At 48.9% G+C, this 25,652-nt stretch overlaps 1 protein-coding gene across 5 annotated transcripts in view; it reads right to left on the reverse strand.

Moving 5' to 3' along the window:
* LOC140388230 (cadherin-related family member 4-like) overlaps positions 1-24,417 on the reverse strand; it is a 330,338-nt gene extending 305,921 nt beyond the window's left edge. For 4 of the 5 annotated variants that reach the window (XM_072472043.1, XM_072472040.1, XM_072472041.1 and 1 more), the window contains exon 1: positions 24,190-24,417. In XM_072472043.1, coding sequence (XP_072328144.1) covers positions 24,190-24,241 — 52 coding nt within the window. In that variant the 5' untranslated portion in view covers positions 24,242-24,417. The remainder of the gene's footprint in view (positions 1-24,189) is intronic. The other variant, XM_072472044.1, reaches the window with a different exon arrangement.
* Between the last annotated feature and the right edge of the window lie 1,235 nt (positions 24,418-25,652).

A 25,652-nucleotide genomic window follows, 5' to 3' on the forward strand; every position in this document is an offset into this window, starting at 1 on the left:
CACACTAACAGTGCACTCACACACACTAATGCACTCTCAGACACTAACACATTCACACACATTAACATTGCACTCGCACACACTAACAACGCACTTGCACACACTAACGCACTCTCAGACACTAACACATTCACACACATTAACACCGCACTCGCACACACTAACAGCGCACTTGCAAACACTAATGCACTCTCAGACACAAACACATTCACAGCCACTAACATCGCACTCACACACATTAACACCACACTCGCACACACTAACAGCGGACTTGCACATACTGACGCACTTTCAGACACGAACACACTCTCAGACACTAACACATTCACAGACACTAACACCGCACTCGCACACACTAACTGTGCACTCACACACACTAACAGCGCTCTTGCACACACTAACGCACTCTCAGACACTAACACCGCACTCGCACACATTAACACCGCACTCGCACACATTAACATCGCACTCGCACACACTAACAGCGCACTTGCACACACTAACAGCGCACTTGCACACACTAACGCACTCTCAGACACTAACACATTCACACACATTAACACCGCACTCGCACACACTAACAGCGCACTTGCACACACAAATGCACTCACACATACTAACACATTCACATACACTAACACCGCACTCACACACATTAACACCGTACTCGCACATACCAACAGCGCACATGCACACACTAACGTACTCTCAGACACTAACACACTCTCAGACACGAACACACTCTCAGACACTAACACATTCACAGGCACTAACACCGCACTCGCACACACTAATAGTGCACTCACACACACTAACAGCGCACTTGCACACACTAACGCACTCTCAGACACAGACACATTCACACACACTAACACCGCACTCGCACACACTAACAGCACACTCGCACACACTAATGCACTCTCAGACACTAACGCACTCTCAGACACTAACACCGCACTCACACACATTAACATGGCACTCGCACACACTAACAGCGCACTCGCACACACTAACGCACTCTCAGACACTAACACCGCACTCACACACACTAACAGTGCAGTCACACACACTAACGCACTCTCAGACTCAAACACATTCACACAGATTAACACCGCACTCGCACACACTAACAACGCACTTGCACACACTAATGCACTCTCAGACACTAACACATTCACAGACACTAACACCACACTCACACATATTAACACTACACTCGCACACACTAACAGTGCACTCACACACACTAACGCACTCACAGACACTAACGCACTCTCAGACACTAACACATTCACAGACACTAACACCGCACTCACACACATTAACATGGCACTCGCACATACTAACAGCGCACTCGCACACACTAACGCACTCTCAGACACTAACACCGCACTCACACACATTAACATGGCACTCGCACACACTAACAGCGCACTTGCACACACTAACAAACTCTCAGACACTAACACATTCACAGACACTAACACCGCACTCACACACATTAACATAGCACCCGCACACACTAACAGCGCGCTTGCACACACTAATGCACTCTCAGACACTAACACATTCACAGACACTAACACCGCACTCACACACATTAACATGGCACTCGCACACACTAACGCACTCTCAGACACTAACACACTCACACATACTAACACCGCACACACTAACAGCGCACTTGCACACACTAACGCACTCTCAGACACTAACGCACTCTCAGACACGAATACCGCACTCGCACACACTAACGCACTCTCAGACACGAACACCGCACACACACACATTAACACCGCACTCGCACACATTAACAGCGCACTTGCACACACTAACGCACTCTCAGACACTAACACCGCACTCACACACATTAACACCTCACTCACACACACTAACAGCGCACTTGCACACACTAACGCACTCTCAGACACTAACACATTTACACACATTAACACCGCACTCGCACACACTAACAGCGCACTTGCACACATTCACGCACTCTCAGACACTAACACCGCACTCGCACACACTAACAGCGCACTTGCACACACTAATGCACTCTCAGACACTAACACCGCACTCACACACATTAACACCGCACTCACACACACTAACAGCGCACTTGCACACACTAACGCACTCTCAGACACGAACATCTTCTCACACATTAACACTCGCACACACTAACGCACTCTCAGACACTAACACATTCACAGAAACTAACACCGCACTCACACACACTAACAGTGCACTCGCACACACTAACGCACTCTCAGACACTAACACCGCCCTCGGACACACTAACAGTGCACTCACACACACTAACGCACTCTCAGACATTAACATATTCACAGACACTAACAACGCACTCACACACATTAACACCGCACTCGCACACACTAACGCACTCTCAGACACTAACGCACTCTCAGACACGAATACCGCACTCGCACACACTAACGCACTCTCAGACACGAACACCGCACACACACACATTAACACCGCACTCGCACACATTAACAGCGCACTTGCACACACTAACGCACTCTCAGACACTAACACCGCACTCACACACATTAACACCTCACTCACACACACTAACAGCGCACTTGCACACACTAACGCACTCTCAGACACTAACACATTTACACACATTAACACCGCACTCGCACACACTAACAGCGCACTTGCACACATTCACGCACTCTCAGACACTAACACCGCACTCGCACACACTAACAGCGCACTTGCACACACTAATGCACTCTCAGACACTAACACCGCACTCACACACATTAACACCGCACTCACACACACTAACAGCGCACTTGCACACACTAACGCACTCTCAGACACGAACATCTTCTCACACATTAACACTCGCACACACTAACGCACTCTCAGACACTAACACATTCACAGAAACTAACACCGCACTCACACACACTAACAGTGCACTCACACACACTAACGCACTCTCAGACATTAACATATTCACAGACACTAACAACGCACTCACACACATTAACACCGCACTCGCACACACTAACAGCACACTCGCACACACTAACGCACTCTCAATCAATAACACACTCACACATACTAACACCGCACACACTAACAGCGCACTTGCACACACTAACGCACTCTCAGACACTAACACATTCACAGACACTAACACCGCACTTGCACACACTAACAGTGCACTCACACACAGTAACAGCGCTCTTGCACACACTAACGCACTCTCAGGCACTAACACCGCACTCGCACACATTAACACCGCACTCGCACACACTAACAGTGCACTCACACACAGTAACAGCGAACTTGCACACACTAATGCACTCTCAGACACAAACACATTAACAAACACTAACACCGCAATCGCACACACTAACAGCACACTCGCACACACTAATGCACTCTCAGACACTAACGCACTCTCAGACACTAACACCGCACTCACACACATTAACACCGCACTCGCACAAACTCTCAGACACTAACACATTCACAGACACTAACACCGCACTCACACATACTAACAGTGCACTCACACACACTAACGCACTCTCAGACACTAACACCGCACTCACACACATTAACACCGCACTTGCACACACTAACGCACTCTCAGACACTAACGCACTCTCAGATACTAACACATTCACAGACAGTAACACCGCACTCACATACACTAACAGCGCACTCGCACACACTAACGCACTCTCAGACACTAACACCGCACTCACACACATTAACACCGCACTTGCACACACTAACGCACTCTCAGACACTAACGCACTCTCAGTTACTAACACATTCACAGACACTAACACCGCACTCACACACACTAACAGCGCACTCTCAGACACTAACGCACTCTCAGACACGAATACCGCACTCGCACACACTAACGCACTCTCAGACACTAACGCACTCTCAGACACGAATAACGCACTCGCACACACTAACGCACTCTCAGACACTAACACATTCACACACACTAACACCGCACAAACACACATTAACACCGCACATGCACACACTAATGCACTCTCAGACACTAACGCACTCTCAGACACGAACACCCATTAACACTGCACTCGCACACACTAACGCACTCTCCGACACTAACACCGCACTCACACACATTAACACCTCACTCACACACACTAACAGCACACTTGCATACACTAACGCACTCTCAGACACTAACACATTCACACACATTAACAGGGCACTCGCACACACTAACAGCGCACTTGCACACACTAATGCACTCTCAGACACTAACAACGTACTCACACACATTAACACCTCACTCACACACATTAACACTGCACTTGCACACACTAACGCACTCTCAGACACTAACGCACTCTCAGACACGAATACCGCACTCACACACACTAACGCACTCTCAGACACTAACACATTCACACACACTAACACCGCACAAACACACATCAACACCGCACTTGCACACACTGACGCACTCTCAGACACGAACACCGCACACACACACATTAACACCGCACTCGCACACACTAACAGCGCACTTGCACACACTATCGCACTCTCAGACGCTAACACCGCACTCACACACATTAACACCGCACTCACACACACTAACAGCGCACTTGCACACACTAACGCACTCTCAGACACTAACACATTCACACACATTAACACCGCACTCGCACACACTAACAGCGCACTTGCACACACTAACAGCACACTCGCACACACTAACGCACTCTCAGACACTAACACACTCTCAGACACTAAGATATTCACACCGCACTCGCACCGCACACACTAACAGCGCACTTGCACACACTAATGCACTCTCAGACACTAACATATTCACAGACACTAACACCGCACTCACACACATTAACACCGCACTCGCACACACTAACAGCACACTCGCACACACTAACGCACTCTCAGACACTAACACATTCACACACATTAACATCGCACTCGCACACACTAACACCGCACTTGCACACAATAACGCACTCTCAGACACTAACGCTCTCTCAGACACTAACACATTCACAGACACTAACACCGCACTCACACTCATTAACACCGCACTCGCACACATTAACGCACTCTCAGACACTAACACATTCACTGACTCTAACACCGCACTCGCACACACTAACAGTGCACTCACAGACAGTAACAGCGCTCTTGCACACACTAACGCACTCTCAGACACTAAAACCGCACTCACACACATTATCACCGCACTCACACACACTAACAGCGCACTTGCACACACTAACGCACTCTCAGACACTAACACATTCACACACATCAACACCGCACTCGCACACTCTAACAGCGCACTTGCACACACTAATGCACTCTCAGACACAAACACATTCACAGACACTAACACCGCACTCACACACATTAACACCGCACTCGCACACACTAACAGTGCACTCTCAGACACTAACGAACTCTCAAACACTAACACCGCACTCACACACATTGACACCGCACTCGCACACAGTAACAGCGCACTTGCACCCACTAACGCACTCTCAGACACTAACACATTCACAGACACTAACACCGCACTCACACACATTAACATGGCACTCACACACACTAACAGTGCACTAGCACACACTAACGCACTCTCAGACACTAACACTGCACTCGCACACACTAACAGTGCACTCACACACACTAACGCACTCTCAGACACTGACGCACTCTCAGACACTAACACCGCACTCATCCACATTAACACCGCACTCACACACATTAACACCGCACTCGCACACACTAACGCACTCTCAGACACTAACACATTCACACACACTAACACCGCACAAACACACATTAACACCACACTTGCACACACTAACGCACTCTCAGACACGAACACCGCACACAAACACATTAACACCGCACTCGCAGACACTAACAGCACACTTGCACACACTAATGCACTCTCAGACACTAACACCGCACTCACACACATTAACACCTCACTCACACACATTAACACCGCACTTGCACACACTAACGCACTCTCAGACACTAACACATTCACACACATTAACACCGCACTTGCACACACTAACGCACTCTCAGACACTAACACATTCACAGACACTAACAGCGCACTTGCACACACTAACGCACTCTCAGACATGTGGTGTTGGGTGCTCTGGTGCACAGATGAGCCAACACAGTTGTATGTGGTACAACTCTATTTTATTTTAACTCTTATAATACAATTCGTTCTGGATACTCTGCACGTGCTGTCTCCCTGAGTGTCCCCGGCTATAGCTGTGTCCTGGTTCTCCTCTGCCGTTCTTACTGACCACCAGGGGTTGTGTCTGTGCTTTTATATCTTTCTGTCATTGGTTGTGGTGTTGTGTGTTCTGATTTGTCTGTTGGTGTGTCTATCATGATGTGTGTGTTTGAATATCATGACATCCCCCTTTTTTACAAAGACAAGTGCCTACGTGGTTATAAATACAATTGTGTCGTGAGTGCATCTAAGAGTGTGCGTTTGTGTTGTGTACAGCGTGTGTTTATGACGTAACTATTTACATGGGGCGATGTCTGGTGCGTCACACTAACAAGGTTGTACCATAACAAAACTTGGATGCGAGAGAAAAAAAAAACTTGAACATTGGTCCGGTCAGACGATATCTGGAACAATAAACAGCAACAGGTTATAATACAGAAGTGTTTGACTTTTTGAACGTATTAACAGTGTTATAAGTCCAGTCTAGTGGGTGACCGCCTCAAGAATGGGCTGGTCCTCAAGCCGGTTCAGCTGTGGAGATTTGTGGTCACACTGGTTCACCTTGGACTGTTGGAGGTGATGCTGTTGCCGAAGTCTCTACTTTTCCATTTGTTGTACTTTCTGCAGTGCTTGGTCTTTTTCATTCTTGCAAATATGACATTCAACATCTTTGTTAGTGGTGCCCTGGCTGTGGTTTGGTTCTGGTGGCGATGGAAGGGGCATGATCCGTGGCATCTCCACGAAGTCATCCTTGGGAACCAGTGGAGGATCCGGCGTGTGCGTACGGTTCAGTTGCGAGCGTGGAAGGCGGCACAGAGCCCGCTGATTGCGCCTACGCACCAATCCATCCGCCCTGCATGCCAGGAACAAGGTGGAGTCTGTTTTCTTTTTATGTTTGTGGTGGACGGCATCTTGTAGCCGATGGGTCGTTGCCATTGAAGTAGCACCATCACTAATATCATGCAAGGCGATGACTGTGCCAGATGTGGAAGTTGGCCAAGACCGTATACGCTGGTTCCGGCCACCTGCTGTGCCGGAAGGGCGACTCCGCAGAGAAACGTCGAAGCATGTCGCCTTGGAGAGAGAATTGTTGCTCGCATCAACGTCTGGCGATGGCGCGAGTTGGTGTGTCCATCTTGGACCGCCGGTGCTGGTTGCCACTACCGACCCAGTGGGACTGCCACGCGATCCATTCCCTGTTGCCGTGGCATCTGCCGTCACCCTGAGCGTGCCATCACCGAGGCCGCGACACCGCCCGTCCGGAGCAAGGTCTGGCGTGCGCAGATCAGAGTCGGCGCTTGGCTGCTCCCCATCTGGAGTCCGGTCTGCCTTCCGTCGATGCCCCCCGTCCGGAGTCCCAACAGGTTCACTGGAGGCAGCCGAGATTCCCTGAAGCTGCACTTCTGGAGTCGGAACATGCAGGAATGCACCAACCAGTGGAGAGGCTCGAGCCATTGAGGGTGGAAGCGGTGCGCCGCCACCGCAGTCGTCAGTGGTCCCACCGTGATCGTTGAGTGCCTTGGTACGCACTAGGCGAGGTCTGTCACCTTGCACCTTTTGCATGGGAAGTGGGATGCTGTCGTCACTCGTCTCACATCCCGTGGATAGATCGTCATTAGCAGCTTGCTGTTCACTAGGGTTGGGTAAATTGTCAGAGTTTTCATCTGGTGGTGCACACCATGTCGGTGGACTGTCATTGTCTTGCCATTGTCCTTCATTTGGGCTTTTCTTCTTTGGAACTTTAAATCTTCCCCCAGACATTGCAGAACCTTGTTTATTACCCCCAAATTCTCCCATATGTATGGTCTCGAATATAGTATCCACTGTTTCTATCGACATTGTACCATTTTCCAAAGAACATTCCGTTTCACTTTTCTTCTCAGGTACCTCATATGTAACTTTGTTTGATGTACATGCCTTCATGGTCTCTGGGTCTGATTTTGCTGGGACTGGCATGGTCACAGTCTCTTTTTTACTGTTCTCAATTGCCCACATCATACTCCCCATACATAACTGCTTGAGCACTGGGGTTAGTGTGGTACAATGGATAATCGGTTCGACCTTATCTGCATCTTCATCATTAGTGGAAAGCACACTTGGTTCACTTGAAACTGCTGTGGGTGTTAAATTCGTTATCTGGCTACTCGATGTCGGTGTCCTCAGGATTCTTGCTCCAATGTTCTGCTCAATAATCAGTGGAGTGTGTATAGGTTCAATGCAATTAATGTTCCCTTCCAGGTTTGAAGAGTCATTACTGACTAACTGCTGGTCTCCGAAGTTGGGATTTTGCGGCATTGTGTTGAAGGGAGACATTTGTCCCTGCTGTGGATATGAGTCAGGTTGTGTTATTTCCATTACCTGAGGATCAATGTCTTGTCCATTTTTTCGATCCGTACTAAAACATTGGCAATTCTCAGTCTGCTCCTTGCAAGTTAAACATACAATTAATTTCGTTAGGAAATCCTCAGCATCCTTCTGTGGCCGTGCTGCATTATTAATCTCTGTTCGGCTACAATGATCCTGAAGGTCAGCGCATAAACCTTTTTTCTTCGGGCTTGGACGAGGCGATTCCTTTGGCTTGTCTTCAGTTGGGCTTGAACAGTCTTCAGCGCTGTGCCCTTTATTGTAGCATGAGAGACCGTCATGGTCATGCTGCTGTGTAGTGGAGCATGGTAGGCTGTTATAGCCTTCTTGCTGTTCACGGGAGCATGGCAGACTTGCATCGTCTGCCGCTGGTTGGTCAGGAGAGGTTGCTAGACCCTCATGGTCTTGTTCCTGCAAGGACTGCGCTCTGGAGTCTTGCGTTCCTTCCATCGTGGAGTCCGTCCACGAGCTCTCTGTGGAGGCTTGTGACACTGGAGTCACTTCTTGTTCGTGCAAGGACTGCGCTCTGGAGTCTTGCGTTACTTCTATCGTGGAGGCTGTCCACGAGCTTGCTGTGGAAGCTTGTGACACTGGAGTCACTTCTGGTTCATGCGAGGACTGCACTCTGGAGTCTTGCATGTCTTCTTTCATAGAGTCGGGAACGTTGAGCGGGACGTGGACCACGCTCTGTGTGGCAGCAGGGCACTCTCCGTGTGCTTGCACCGCTCCCTGTCTGGTAATGTCAGGCTGCAGCATCATCTGGTACTGATAAGTTGGAACGTCATATCTGCTGGGTTGAAGATCCTCAAATCCGAAAAATGAATCCGCATCTGCGTCGGATTCAGTATGGGGGCCGCCAATGTGCAACACGAAAGGTTCGTCCGAGTCATAGTCGTATAGGACCACGGAGCTATCATTGGGCTCGCGAGGTCCGGAAACACTGTAAAAATCGTCATCGAAGTATTCAAGGTCGGAATCATCGGCTTGTGCGTAGGTAACTGCTTGTCGGAGGGTTCTTCGGAGGTAAAATTCATCTCCTGGGTCAATTTGCGGCACTGCGCTGTCATTCCAGGTGAGGGAAGGTTGTTTTACAGCTTTAACAGATTTTTGTTTTTTTGATTTGGGACGTTTCCCTTTTAAATTGGATTTGGGACATTTCCTTTTTAAATTGATCCAGTCTTGGGCCTCTGACATCCTGACGCTCGGTATGTAGCACGTAGGAAGCGACTGCGCATGCTCAGATTGCTGTTCCTTTACCGATGGCCATTTTCTTAACTGCGGATGCGCACCATATTGCGCATGCGCATACGAAACTTCCGGTTCTGCGCACTTCTCGCGCAACTGTGCTAGCGTTATACCTTTAGCAAGATGGCCGTCGACCTCGACCCAGCCTTTTCTCAGGCCCGGGATTTCGGGCTCCGGGATCCCAGCCACGAGGTGAGTACTGCAGCTTTTCTTACCTTTAAGTCCCCATTGGATTGCGTATTCTTCACAGTACTTGGCGAATTTGCCCATGACTGCCTGGTAATCGTACCTTTGCTGCCTCCTGAAGAACCTGAACCTTCTGAACATTGCTCTTGCCCTTGCACCGGCGACGATGAGGAGAAATTCAATTTTTTCCTTATCATCCAGGTCTTGGAGTTGAGCTGCCGCCAGGAACAATTCGAAATTTTGCCGGAATCGGCGCCAGTTTTCGTGGAGGTCGCCGTCGCACTGGAGCGCCTGCGGAACCGGGAGCTCGTACATCATGTCTGGGCACTGCTGGTTGTCTCTGTACACTGGATGTATGCCGGCAGGTATCGATCCACTCCTGTACCATGTGGTGTTGGGTGCTCTGGTGCACAGATGAGCCAACACAGTTGTATGTGGTACAACTCTATTTTATTATAACTCTTATAATACAATTCGTTCTGGATACTCTGCACGTGCTGTCTCCCTGAGTGTCCCCGGCTATAGCTGTGTCCTGGTTCTCCTCTGCCGTTCTTACTGACCACCAGGGGTTGTGTCTGTGCTTTTATATCTTTCTGTCATTGGTTGTGGTGTTGTGTGTTCTGATTTGTCTGTTGGTGTGTCTATCATGATGTGTGTGTTTGAATATCATGACAAGACACTAACACATTCACACACACTAACACAGCACAAACACACATTAACACCGCACTTGCACACACTAACGCACTCTCAGACACGAACACACATTAACACCGCACTCGCACACACTGACAGTGCACTCACAAACACTAACGCACTCTCAGACACTAACACCTTCACAGACACTAACACCGCACTCACACACATTAACACTGAACTCGCACACACTAACAGTGCACTCACACACACTAACGCACTCTCAGACACTAACGCACTCTCAGACACGAATAACGCACTCGCACACACTAACGAACTCTCAGACACTAACACATTCACACACACTAACACCGCACAAACACACATTAACACCGCACATGCACACACTAATGCACTCTCAGACACTAACGCACTCTCAGACACGAACACCGCACACACACACATTAACACCGCACTCGCACACACTAACAGCGCACTTGCACACACTAATGCACTCTCAGACACTAACACATTCACACACATTAACACCGCACTCGCACACACTAACAGCGCACTTGCACACACTAACAGCACACTCGCACACACTAACGCACTCTCAGACACTAACACACTCTCAGACACTAAGACATTCACACCGCACTCGCACCGCACACACTAACAGCGCACTTGCACACACTAATGCACTCTCAGACACTAACATATTCACAGACACTAACACCCCACTCACACACATTAACACCGCACTCGCACACACTAACAGCGCACTTGCACACAATAACAGCACACTCGCACACACTAACGCACTCTCAGACACTAACACACTCTCAGACACTAAGACATTCACACCGCACTCGCACCGCACACACTAACAGCGCACTTGCACACACTAATGCACTCTCAGACACTAACATATTCACAGACACTAACACCCCACTCACACACATTAACACCGCACTCGCACACACTAACAGCACACTCGCACACACTAACGCACTCTCAGACACTAACGCTCTCTCAGACACTAACACATTCACAGACACTAACACCGCACTCATACTCATTAACACCGCACTCGCACACATTAACGCACTCTCAGACACTAACACATTCACAGACTCTAACACCGCACTCGCACACACTAACAGTGCACTCACACACAGTAACAGCGCTCTTGCACACACTAACGCACTCTCAGACACTAAAACCGCACTCACACACATTATTACCGCACTCACACACACTAACAGCGCACTTGCACACACTAACGCACTCTCAGACACTAACACATTCACACACATTAACACCGCACTCGCACACTCTAACAGCGCACTTGCACACACTAATACACTCACAGACACAAACACATTCACAGACACTAACACCGCACTCACACACATTAACACCGCACTCGCACACACTAACAGTGCACTCACACACACTAACGCACTCTCAGACATTAACATATTCACAGACACTAACAACGCACTCACACACATTAACACCGCACTCGCACACACTAACGCACTCTCAGACACTAACGCACTCTCAGACACGAATACCGCACTCGCACACACTAACGCACTCTCAGACACGAACACCGCACACACACACATTAACACCGCACTCGCACACATTAACAGCGCACTTGCACACACTAACGCACTCTCAGACACTAACACCGCACTCACACACATTAACACCTCACTCACACACACTAACAGCGCACTTGCACACACTAACGCACTCTCAGACACTAACACATTTACACACATTAACACCGCACTCGCACACACTAACAGCGCACTTGCACACATTCACGCACTCTCAGACACTAACACCGCACTCGCACACACTAACAGCGCACTTGCACACACTAATGCACTCTCAGACACTAACACCGCACTCACACACATTAACACCGCACTCACACACACTAACAGCGCACTTGCACACACTAACGCACTCTCAGACACGAACATCTTCTCACACATTAACACTCGCACACACTAACGCACTCTCAGACACTAACACATTCACAGAAACTAACACCGCACTCACACACACTAACAGTGCACTCACACACACTAACGCACTCTCAGACATTAACATATTCACAGACACTAACAACGCACTCACACACATTAACACCGCACTCGCACACACTAACAGCACACTCGCACACACTAACGCACTCTCAATCAATAACACACTCACACATACTAACACCGCACACACTAACAGCGCACTTGCACACACTAACGCACTCTCAGACACTAACACATTCACAGACACTAACACCGCACTTGCACACACTAACAGTGCACTCACACACAGTAACAGCGCTCTTGCACACACTAACGCACTCTCAGGCACTAACACCGCACTCGCACACATTAACACCGCACTCGCACACACTAACAGTGCACTCACACACAGTAACAGCGAACTTGCACACACTAATGCACTCTCAGACACAAACACATTAACAAACACTAACACCGCAATCGCACACACTAACAGCACACTCGCACACACTAATGCACTCTCAGACACTAACGCACTCTCAGACACTAACACCGCACTCACACACATTAACACCGCACTCGCACAAACTCTCAGACACTAACACATTCACAGACACTAACACCGCACTCACACATACTAACAGTGCACTCACACACACTAACGCACTCTCAGACACTAACACCGCACTCACACACATTAACACCGCACTTGCACACACTAACGCACTCTCAGACACTAACGCACTCTCAGATACTAACACATTCACAGACAGTAACACCGCACTCACATACACTAACAGCGCACTCGCACACACTAACGCACTCTCAGACACTAACACCGCACTCACACACATTAACACCGCACTTGCACACACTAACGCACTCTCAGACACTAACGCACTCTCAGTTACTAACACATTCACAGACACTAACACCGCACTCACACACACTAACAGCGCACTCTCAGACACTAACGCACTCTCAGACACGAATACCGCACTCGCACACACTAACGCACTCTCAGACACTAACGCACTCTCAGACACGAATAACGCACTCGCACACACTAACGCACTCTCAGACACTAACACATTCACACACACTAACACCGCACAAACACACATTAACACCGCACATGCACACACTAATGCACTCTCAGACACTAACGCACTCTCAGACACGAACACCCATTAACACTGCACTCGCACACACTAACGCACTCTCCGACACTAACACCGCACTCACACACATTAACACCTCACTCACACACACTAACAGCACACTTGCATACACTAACGCACTCTCAGACACTAACACATTCACACACATTAACAGGGCACTCGCACACACTAACAGCGCACTTGCACACACTAATGCACTCTCAGACACTAACAACGTACTCACACACATTAACACCTCACTCACACACATTAACACTGCACTTGCACACACTAACGCACTCTCAGACACTAACGCACTCTCAGACACGAATACCGCACTCACACACACTAACGCACTCTCAGACACTAACACATTCACACACACTAACACCGCACAAACACACATCAACACCGCACTTGCACACACTGACGCACTCTCAGACACGAACACCGCACACACACACATTAACACCGCACTCGCACACACTAACAGCGCACTTGCACACACTATCGCACTCTCAGACGCTAACACCGCACTCACACACATTAACACCGCACTCACACACACTAACAGCGCACTTGCACACACTAACGCACTCTCAGACACTAACACATTCACACACATTAACACCGCACTCGCACACACTAACAGCGCACTTGCACACACTAACAGCACACTCGCACACACTAACGCACTCTCAGACACTAACACACTCTCAGACACTAAGATATTCACACCGCACTCGCACCGCACACACTAACAGCGCACTTGCACACACTAATGCACTCTCAGACACTAACATATTCACAGACACTAACACCGCACTCACACACATTAACACCGCACTCGCACACACTAACAGCACACTCGCACACACTAACGCACTCTCAGACACTAACACATTCACACACATTAACATCGCACTCGCACACACTAACACCGCACTTGCACACAATAACGCACTCTCAGACACTAACGCTCTCTCAGACACTAACACATTCACAGACACTAACACCGCACTCACACTCATTAACACCGCACTCGCACACATTAACGCACTCTCAGACACTAACACATTCACTGACTCTAACACCGCACTCGCACACACTAACAGTGCACTCACAGACAGTAACAGCGCTCTTGCACACACTAACGCACTCTCAGACACTAAAACCGCACTCACACACATTATCACCGCACTCACACACACTAACAGCGCACTTGCACACACTAACGCACTCTCAGACACTAACACATTCACACACATCAACACCGCACTCGCACACTCTAACAGCGCACTTGCACACACTAATGCACTCTCAGACACAAACACATTCACAGACACTAACACCGCACTCACACACATTAACACCGCACTCGCACACACTAACAGTGCACTCTCAGACACTAACGAACTCTCAGACACTAACACCGCACTCACACACATTGACACCGCACTCGCACACAGTAACAGCGCACTTGCACCCACTAACGCACTCTCAGACACTAACACATTCACAGACACTAACACCGCACTCACACACATTAACATGGCACTCACACACACTAACAGTGCACTAGCACACACTAACGCACTCTCAGACACTAACACTGCACTCGCACACACTAACAGTGCACTCACACACACTAACGCACTCTCAGACACTGACGCACTCTCAGACACTAACACCGCACTCATCCACATTAACACCGCACTCACACACATTAACACCGCACTCGCACACACTAACGCACTCTCAGACACTAACACATTCACACACACTAACACCGCACAAACACACATTAACACCACACTTGCACACACTAACGCACTCTCAGACACGAACACCGCACACAAACACATTAACACCGCACTCGCAGACACTAACAGCACACTTGCACACACTAATGCACTCTCAGACACTAACACCGCACTCACACACATTAACACCTCACTCACACACATTAACACCGCACTTGCACACACTAACGCACTCTCAGACACTAACACATTCACACACATTAACACCGCACTTGCACACACTAACGCACTCTCAGACACTAACACATTCACAGACACTAACAGCGCACTTGCACACACTAACGCACTCTCAGACATGTGGTGTTGGGTGCTCTGGTGCACAGATGAGCCAACACAGTTGTATGTGGTACAACTCTATTTTATTTTAACTCTTATAATACAATTCGTTCTGGATACTCTGCACGTGCTGTCTCCCTGAGTGTCCCCGGCTATAGCTGTGTCCTGGTTCTCCTCTGCCGTTCTTACTGACCACCAGGGGTTGTGTCTGTGCTTTTATATCTTTCTGTCATTGGTTGTGGTGTTGTGTGTTCTGATTTGTCTGTTGGTGTGTCTATCATGATGTGTGTGTTTGAATATCATGACATCCCCCTTTTTTACAAAGACAAGTGCCTACGTGGTTATAAATACAATTGTGTCGTGAGTGCATCTAAGAGTGTGCGTTTGTGTTGTGTACAGCGTGTGTTTATGACGTAACTATTTACATGGGGCGATGTCGGGTGCGTCACACTAACAAGGTTGTACCATAACAAAACTTGGATGCGAGAGAAAAAAAAAACTTGAACATTGGTCCGGTCAGACGATATCTGGAACAATAAACAGCAACAGGTTATAATACAGAAGTGTTTGACTTTTTGAACGTATTAACAGTGTTATAAGTCCAGTCTAGTGGGTGACCGCCTCAAGAATGGGCTGGTCCTCAAGCCGGTTCAGCTGTGGAGATTTGGGGTCACACTGGTTCACCTTGGACTGTTGGAGGTGATGCTGTTGCCGAAGTCTCTACTTTTCCATTTGTTGTACTTTCTGCAGTGCTTGGTCTTTTTCATTCTTGCAAATATGACATTCAACATCTTTGTTAGTGGTGCCCTGGCTGTGGTTTGGTTCTGGTGGCGATGGAAGGGGCATGATCCGTGGCATCTCCACGAAGTCATCCTTGGGAACCAGTGGAGGATCCGGCGTGTGCGTACGGTTCAGTTGCGAGCGTGGAAGGCGGCACAGAGCCCGCTGATTGCGCCTACGCACCAATCCATCCGCCCTGCATGCCAGGAACAAGGTGGAGTCTGTTTTCTTTTTATGTTTGTGGTGGACGGCATCTTGTAGCCGATGGGTCGTTGCCATTGAAGTAGCACCATCACTAATATCATGCAAGGCGATGACTGTGCCAGATGTGGAAGTTGGCCAAGACCGTATACGCTGGTTCCGGCCACCTGCTGTGCCGGAAGGGCGACTCCGCAGAGAAACGTCGAAGCATGTCGCCTTGGAGAGAGAATTGTTGCTCGCATCAACGTCTGGCGATGGCGCGAGTTGGTGTGTCCATCTTGGACCGCCGGTGCTGGTTGCCACTACCGACCCAGTGGGACTGCCACGCGATCCATTCCCTGTTGCCGTGGCATCTGCCGTCACCCTGAGCGTGCCATCACCGAGGCCGCGACACCGCCCGTCCGGAGCAAGGTCTGGCGTGCGCAGATCAGAGTCGGCGCTTGGCTGCTCCCCATCTGGAGTCCGGTCTGCCTTCCGTCGATGCCCCCCGTCCGGAGTCCCAACAGGTTCACTGGAGGCAGCCGAGATTCCCTGAAGCTGCACTTCTGGAGTCGGAACATGCAGGAATGCACCAACCAGTGGAGAGGCTCGAGCCATTGAGGGTGGAAGCGGTGCGCCGCCACCGCAGTCGTCAGTGGTCCCACCGTGATCGTTGAGTGCCTTGGTACGCACTAGGCGAGGTCTGTCACCTTGCACCTTTTGCATGGGAAGTGGGATGCTGTCGTCACTCGTCTCACATCCCGTGGATAGATCGTCATTAGCAGCTTGCTGTTCACTAGGGTTGGGTAAATTGTCAGAGTTTTCATCTGGTGGTGCACACCATGTCGGTGGACTGTCATTGTCTTGCCATTGTCCTTCATTTGGGCTTTTCTTCTTTGGAACTTTAAATCTTCCCCCAGACATTGCAGAACCTTGTTTATTACCCCCAAATTCTCCCATATGTATGGTCTCGAATATAGTATCCACTGTTTCTATCGACATTGTACCATTTTCCAAAGAACATTCCGTTTCACTTTTCTTCTCAGGTACCTCATATGTAACTTTGTTTGATGTACATGCCTTCATGGTCTCTGGGTCTGATTTTGCTGGGACTGGCATGGTCACAGTCTCTTTTTTACTGTTCTCAATTGCCCACATCATACTCCCCATACATAACTGCTTGAGCACTGGGGTTAGTGTGGTACAATGGATAATCGGTTCGACCTTATCTGCATCTTCATCATTAGTGGAAAGCACACTTGGTTCACTTGAAACTGCTGTGGGTGTTAAATTCGTTATCTGGCTACTCGATGTCGGTGTCCTCAGGATTCTTGCTCCAATGTTCTGCTCAATAATCAGTGGAGTGTGTATAGGTTCAATGCAATTAATGTTCCCTTCCAGGTTTGAAGAGTCATTACTGACTAACTGCTGGTCTCCGAAGTTGGGATTTTGCGGCATTGTGTTGAAGGGAGACATTTGTCCCTGCTGTGGATATGAGTCAGGTTGTGTTATTTCCATTACCTGAGGATCAATGTCTTGTCCATTTTTTCGATCCGTACTAAAACATTGGCAATTCTCAGTCTGCTCCTTGCAAGTTAAACATACAATTAATTTCGTTAGGAAATCCTCAGCATCCTTCTGTGGCCGTGCTGCATTATTAATCTCTGTTCGGCTACAATGATCCTGAAGGTCAGCGCATAAACCTTTTTTCTTCGGGCTTGGACGAGGCGATTCCTTTGGCTTGTCTTCAGTTGGGCTTGAACAGTCTTCAGCGCTGTGCCCTTTATTGTAGCATGAGAGACCGTCATGGTCATGCTGCTGTGTAGTGGAGCATGGTAGGCTGTTATAGCCTTCTTGCTGTTCACGGGAGCATGGCAGACTTGCATCGTCTGCCGCTGGTTGGTCAGGAGAGGTTGCTAGACCCTCATGGTCTTGTTCCTGCAAGGACTGCGCTCTGGAGTCTTGCGTTCCTTCCATCGTGGAGTCCGTCCACGAGCTCTCTGTGGAGGCTTGTGACACTGGAGTCACTTCTTGTTCGTGCAAGGACTGCGCTCTGGAGTCTTGCGTTACTTCTATCGTGGAGGCTGTCCACGAGCTTGCTGTGGAAGCTTGTGACACTGGAGTCACTTCTGGTTCATGCGAGGACTGCACTCTGGAGTCTTGCATGTCTTCTTTCATAGAGTCGGGAACGTTGAGCAGGACGTGGACCACGCTCTGTGTGGCAGCAGGGCACTCTCCGTGTGCTTGCACCGCTCCCTGTCTGGTAATGTCAGGCTGCAGCATCATCTGGTACTGATAAGTTGGAACGTCATATCTGCTGGGTTGAAGATCCTCAAATCCGAAAAATGAATCCGCATCTGCGTCGGATTCAGTATGGGGGCCGCCAATGTGCAACACGAAAGGTTCATCCGAGTCATAGTCGTATAGGACCACGGAGCTATCATTGGGCTCGCGAGGTCCGGAAACACTGTAAAAATCGTCATCGAAGTATTCAAGGTCGGAATCATCGGCTTGTGCGTAGGTAACTGCTTGTCGGAGGGTTCTTCGGAGGTAAAATTCATCTCCTGGGTCAATTTGCGGCACTGCGCTGTCATTCCAGGTGAGGGAAGGTTGTTTTACAGCTTTAACAGATTTTTGTTTTTTTGATTTGGGACGTTTCCCTTTTAAATTGGATTTGGGACATTTCCTTTTTAAATTGATCCAGTCTTGGGCCTCTGACATCCTGACGCTCGGTATGTAGCACGTAGGAAGCGACTGCGCATGCTCAGATTGCTGTTCCTTTACCGATGGCCATTTTCTTAACTGCGGATGCGCACCATATTGCGCATGCGCATACGAAACTTCCGGTTCTGCGCACTTCTCGCGCAACTGTGCTAGCGTTATACCTTTAGCAAGATGGCCGTCGACCTCGACCCAGCCTTTTCTCAGGCCCGGGATTTCGGGCTCCGGGATCCCAGCCACGAGGTGAGTACTGCAGCTTTTCTTACCTTTAAGTCCCCATTGGATTGCGTATTCTTCACAGTACTTGGCGAATTTGCCCATGACTGCCTGGTAATCGTACCTTTGCTGCCTCCTGAAGAACCTGAACCTTCTGAACATTGCTCTTGCCCTTGCACCGGCGACGATGAGGAGAAATTCAATTTTTTCCTTATCATCCAGGTCTTGGAGTTGAGCTGCCGCCAGGAACAATTCGAAATTTTGCCGGAATCGGCGCCAGTTTTCGTGGAGGTCGCCGTCGCACTGGAGCGCCTGCGGAACCGGGAGCTCGTACATCATGTCTGGGCACTGCTGGTTGTCTCTGTACACTGGATGTATGCCGGCAGGTATCGATCCACTCCTGTACCATGTGGTGTTGGGTGCTCTGGTGCACAGATGAGCCAACACAGTTGTATGTGGTACAACTCTATTTTATTATAACTCTTATAATACAATTCGTTCTGGATACTCTGCACGTGCTGTCTCCCTGAGTGTCCCCGGCTATAGCTGTGTCCTGGTTCTCCTCTGCCGTTCTTACTGACCACCAGGGGTTGTGTCTGTGCTTTTATATCTTTCTGTCATTGGTTGTGGTGTTGTGTGTTCTGATTTGTCTGTTGGTGTGTCTATCATGATGTGTGTGTTTGAATATCATGACAAGACACTAACACATTCACACACACTAACACAGCACAAACACACATTAACACCGCACTTGCACACACTAACGCACTCTCAGACACGAACACACATTAACACCGCACTCGCACACACTGACAGTGCACTCACAAACACTAACGCACTCTCAGACACTAACACCTTCACAGACACTAACACCGCACTCACACACATTAACACTGAACTCGCACACACTAACAGTGCACTCACACACACTAACGCACTCTCAGACACTAACGCACTCTCAGACACGAATAACGCACTCGCACACACTAACGAACTCTCAGACACTAACACATTCACACACACTAACACCGCACAAACACACATTAACACCGCACATGCACACACTAATGCACTCTCAGACACTAACGCACTCTCAGACACGAACACCGCACACACACACATTAACACCGCACTCGCACACACTAACAGCGCACTTGCACACACTAATGCACTCTCAGACACTAACACATTCACACACATTAACACCGCACTCGCACACACTAACAGCGCACTTGCACACACTAACAGCACACTCGCACACACTAACGCACTCTCAGACACTAACACACTCTCAGACACTAAGACATTCACACCGCACTCGCACCGCACACACTAACAGCGCACTTGCACACACTAATGCACTCTCAGACACTAACATATTCACAGACACTAACACCCCACTCACACACATTAACACCGCACTCGCACACACTAACAGCGCACTTGCACACAATAACAGCACACTCGCACACACTAACGCACTCTCAGACACTAACACACTCTCAGACACTAAGACATTCACACCGCACTCGCACCGCACACACTAACAGCGCACTTGCACACACTAATGCACTCTCAGACACTAACATATTCACAGACACTAACACCCCACTCACACACATTAACACCGCACTCGCACACACTAACAGCACACTCGCACACACTAACGCACTCTCAGACACTAACGCTCTCTCAGACACTAACACATTCACAGACACTAACACCGCACTCATACTCATTAACACCGCACTCGCACACATTAACGCACTCTCAGACACTAACACATTCACAGACTCTAACACCGCACTCGCACACACTAACAGTGCACTCACACACAGTAACAGCGCTCTTGCACACACTAACGCACTCTCAGACACTAAAACCGCACTCACACACATTATTACCGCACTCACACACACTAACAGCGCACTTGCACACACTAACGCACTCTCAGACACTAACACATTCACACACATTAACACCGCACTCGCACACTCTAACAGCGCACTTGCACACACTAATACACTCACAGACACAAACACATTCACAGACACTAACACCGCACTCACACACATTAACACCGCACTCGCACACACTAACAGTGCACTCACACTCACTAACAGCGCACTTGCACACACTAACGCACTCTCAGACAAAAACACATTAACAAACACTAACACCGCAATCGCACACACTAACAGCACACTCGCACACACTAATGCACTCTCAGACACTAACGAACTCTCAGACACTAACATCGCACTCACACACATTGACACCGCACTCGCACACAGTAACAGCGCACTTGCACCCACTAACGCACTCTCAGACACTAACACATTCACAGACACTAACACCGCACTCACACACATTAACATGGCACTCACACACACTAACAGTGCACTAGCACACACTAACGCACTCTCAGACACTAACACTGCACTCGCACACACTAACAGTGCACTCACACACACTAACGCACTCTCAGACACTAACGCACTCTTAGACACTAACACCACACTCATACACATTAACACCGCACTCACACACATTAACACCGCACTCACACACATTAACACCGCACTCACACACATTAACACATTCACACACATCAACATCGCACTCGCACACACTAACAGCGCACTTGCACACACTAACGCACTCTCAGACACTAACACCGCACTCACACACATTAACACCTCACTCACACACATTAACACCGCACTTGCACACACTAACGCATTCTCAGACACTAACACATTCACAGACACTAACACCGCACTCACACACATTAACACCGCACTCGCACACACTAACGCACTCTCAGACACTAACGCACTCTCAGACACGAACACCACACACACACACATTAACACCGCACTCTCAGACACTAACACATTCACAGACACTAACACCGCACTCACACACACTAACAGCGCACTCGCACACACTAACGCACTCTCAGACACTAACGCACTCTCAGACACGAATACCGCACTCGCACACACTAACGCACTCTCAGACACTAACACATTCACACACACTAACACCGCACTCACACACATTAACACCGCACTTGCGCACACTAATGCACTCTCAGACATTAACATATTCACAGACACTAACACCGCACTCACACACATTAACACCGCACTCGCACACACTAACAGCACACTCGCACACACTAACGCACTCTCAATCACTAACACACTCACACATACTAACACCGCACACACTAACAGCGCACTTGCACACACTAACACACTCTCAGACACTAACAGACACTAACACCGCACTCACACACACCAGCACCGCACTCGCACACACTAACAGCGCACTCTCAGACACTAACGCACTCTCAGACACTAACACATTCACACACATTAACACCGCACTTGCACACACTAATGCACTCTCAGACACTAACGCACTCTCAGACACTAACACATTCACAGACACTAACACCGCACTCACACTCATTAACACCGCACTCGCACACATTAACGCACTCTCAGACACTCACACATTCACAGACACTAACACCGCACTCGCACACACTAACACCGCACTCGCACACACTAACAGCATACTCGCACGCACTAACGCACTCTCAGTCACTAACACACTCACACATACTAACACCGCACACACTAACAGCGCACTTGCACTCACTAACGCACTCTCAGTCTCTAACACACTCACACATACTAACACCGCACACACTAACAGCGCACTTGCACACACTAACGCACTCTCAGTCACTAACACACTCACACATACTAACACCGCACACACTAACAGCACACTTGCACACACTAACGCACTCTCAGACACTAACACAGTCACAGACACTAACACCGCACTCACACACACCAGCACCGCACTTGCACACACTAACGCACTCACAGACACTAACACCCCAGTCACACACACTAACACTGCACTTGCACACACTAATGCACTCACAAGCACTACACACCCGCACACCCAACACACACACTAACGTACTCACAGACATTAACACACTCACACACATGACCGTACGCATGCAAATACAAATGTTAACACACATTTATAGACAAAGTCACTCATACACCTATTTACAAAGAGTTCTCAATAAAGATCCTGATTATAAACATCTAAACTAACTAGAGAATATTGCACTCTTCAGATCTTTCATGTTGATTCACAAAGTGTCACCATCAGGTCTGAGTCTGTCATCAGTAATATGAGAAACAGTGAAGCAAATTCAAATTATGATTACTGACCCCAAAAAATAAGAAGTAGAGGAAGCAGCCTGGAGACTGAGGAAAGATCCATCCTGCTGGAACTTAACTGGGATCCTCTCACAGAGAGAGATTATTCTGCAGCTGGGCTCGGACGCAGTGAGTTTCAGCTCTCCTTCTGCGTCAACTCACCCTCCATTGGTATTTCAAACACTGGTGGGTTACTAGGAGTCAAGGATCTAGCAACACAGAAACAGAGCCTGTCCTACCCCACCCTCACTTGTGCAATTCTGCAGTCTGCACATATCAACTGCACTGTTAAACTTGTGCCAACCCCTCACTCCAAACCTCTTCAAAAGGCAATTAGTGATTTTCAAAGGCCTCTTGCAGTACAAAGAGTAGCTGCTGTGTTTTTAAACTAAGACTGGCTCGGAAACGATAACAAATCTGAAAAGTGCAATCCTACTACATAGAGCCAGAGAATCTCTACAGGGCAGGAGCAGGCCAATCGGCCCATCGAGTCTGCACTGAAGATCTGAGAGGTGTAATCTTCAGTTAAATATGCAGCATCTGCTTAAGCCAGATTCTCCCGGCTCCTGCAATTCTCCCACCCCTTAGAGTAACGTGAGGCCGGCGTTAATCACTACTGGTCTCCAAGGGACTTGGAGGCTATTATAGCCCCCGGGCGCTGGGAGCATGGTGAGTGCCCCCTGACACCCTGGCAGTACCAACCTGGCAGTGCCAATCTGGTTGGCACTGTTAGGATTCTGGAGCACTGACCAGCGTCGGGGCCTGAAGGGGCCGGGACATGAGAGGGCGGAGCATGAGGGGGAAAGGGCATTTGGTGACCCTATAGTGGGTGTCAATCACCTGGGGGTAGGGGGCCTGCTGCGGGCGATGGGAGGTGTGGTCTGATGCTGCTGGTTGGGAGGGGTCTGCCTGATGTTAGCCAGAAAAAGGGGGGGGGTACCTGTAGCATTATTCTGAGATTGGCGCCCTTTAAAAAGGGTGCCCTGATCTCTGAGGAATGTTTAGGCCCCTCCCCTCTCAATGCCGGTGCAAATCACAGCTCTCTCCAAAATGTGCCGGAACAGCTAGTGTGATTCGGACCAATTCTCATGCCCAAAATGACACCTAGTCATTTTGGGGGGGAATTCCACCCATTAACCTGTTTCTCTCTCCACAGAAGTTCCTGCCTCGCAGTATTTTTAGTATTTTCAGTTTTTTTCTCTAAAAGCGTCTGACATTAGATGGTGCAAGGAACTTGTTAAATCCTTGCCTGTTCCGTGTTTCTCTTTTTAAATTCCTGTCCTGCAACATTACAGACATTAGTGGAACCCCCCCCCCCGCTGCAAGCTGCTATTTGGATTGACCAGCCAGACCTCTTGATTGAGAATGTTCTGTGGCATAGCCCATGATGTAATTTTGATGGACTTGGTGAGCTGCCAGTGTGCTCTTTTCAAATTCCACAACATCTTCTATTCTCAATTGAGATTGGTGGTGCC

The sequence above is a fragment of the Scyliorhinus torazame genome, chromosome 13, assembly GCF_047496885.1.
Source record: "Scyliorhinus torazame isolate Kashiwa2021f chromosome 13, sScyTor2.1, whole genome shotgun sequence".
NCBI classification, from domain to species: Eukaryota; Metazoa; Chordata; class Chondrichthyes; order Carcharhiniformes; family Scyliorhinidae; genus Scyliorhinus; species Scyliorhinus torazame.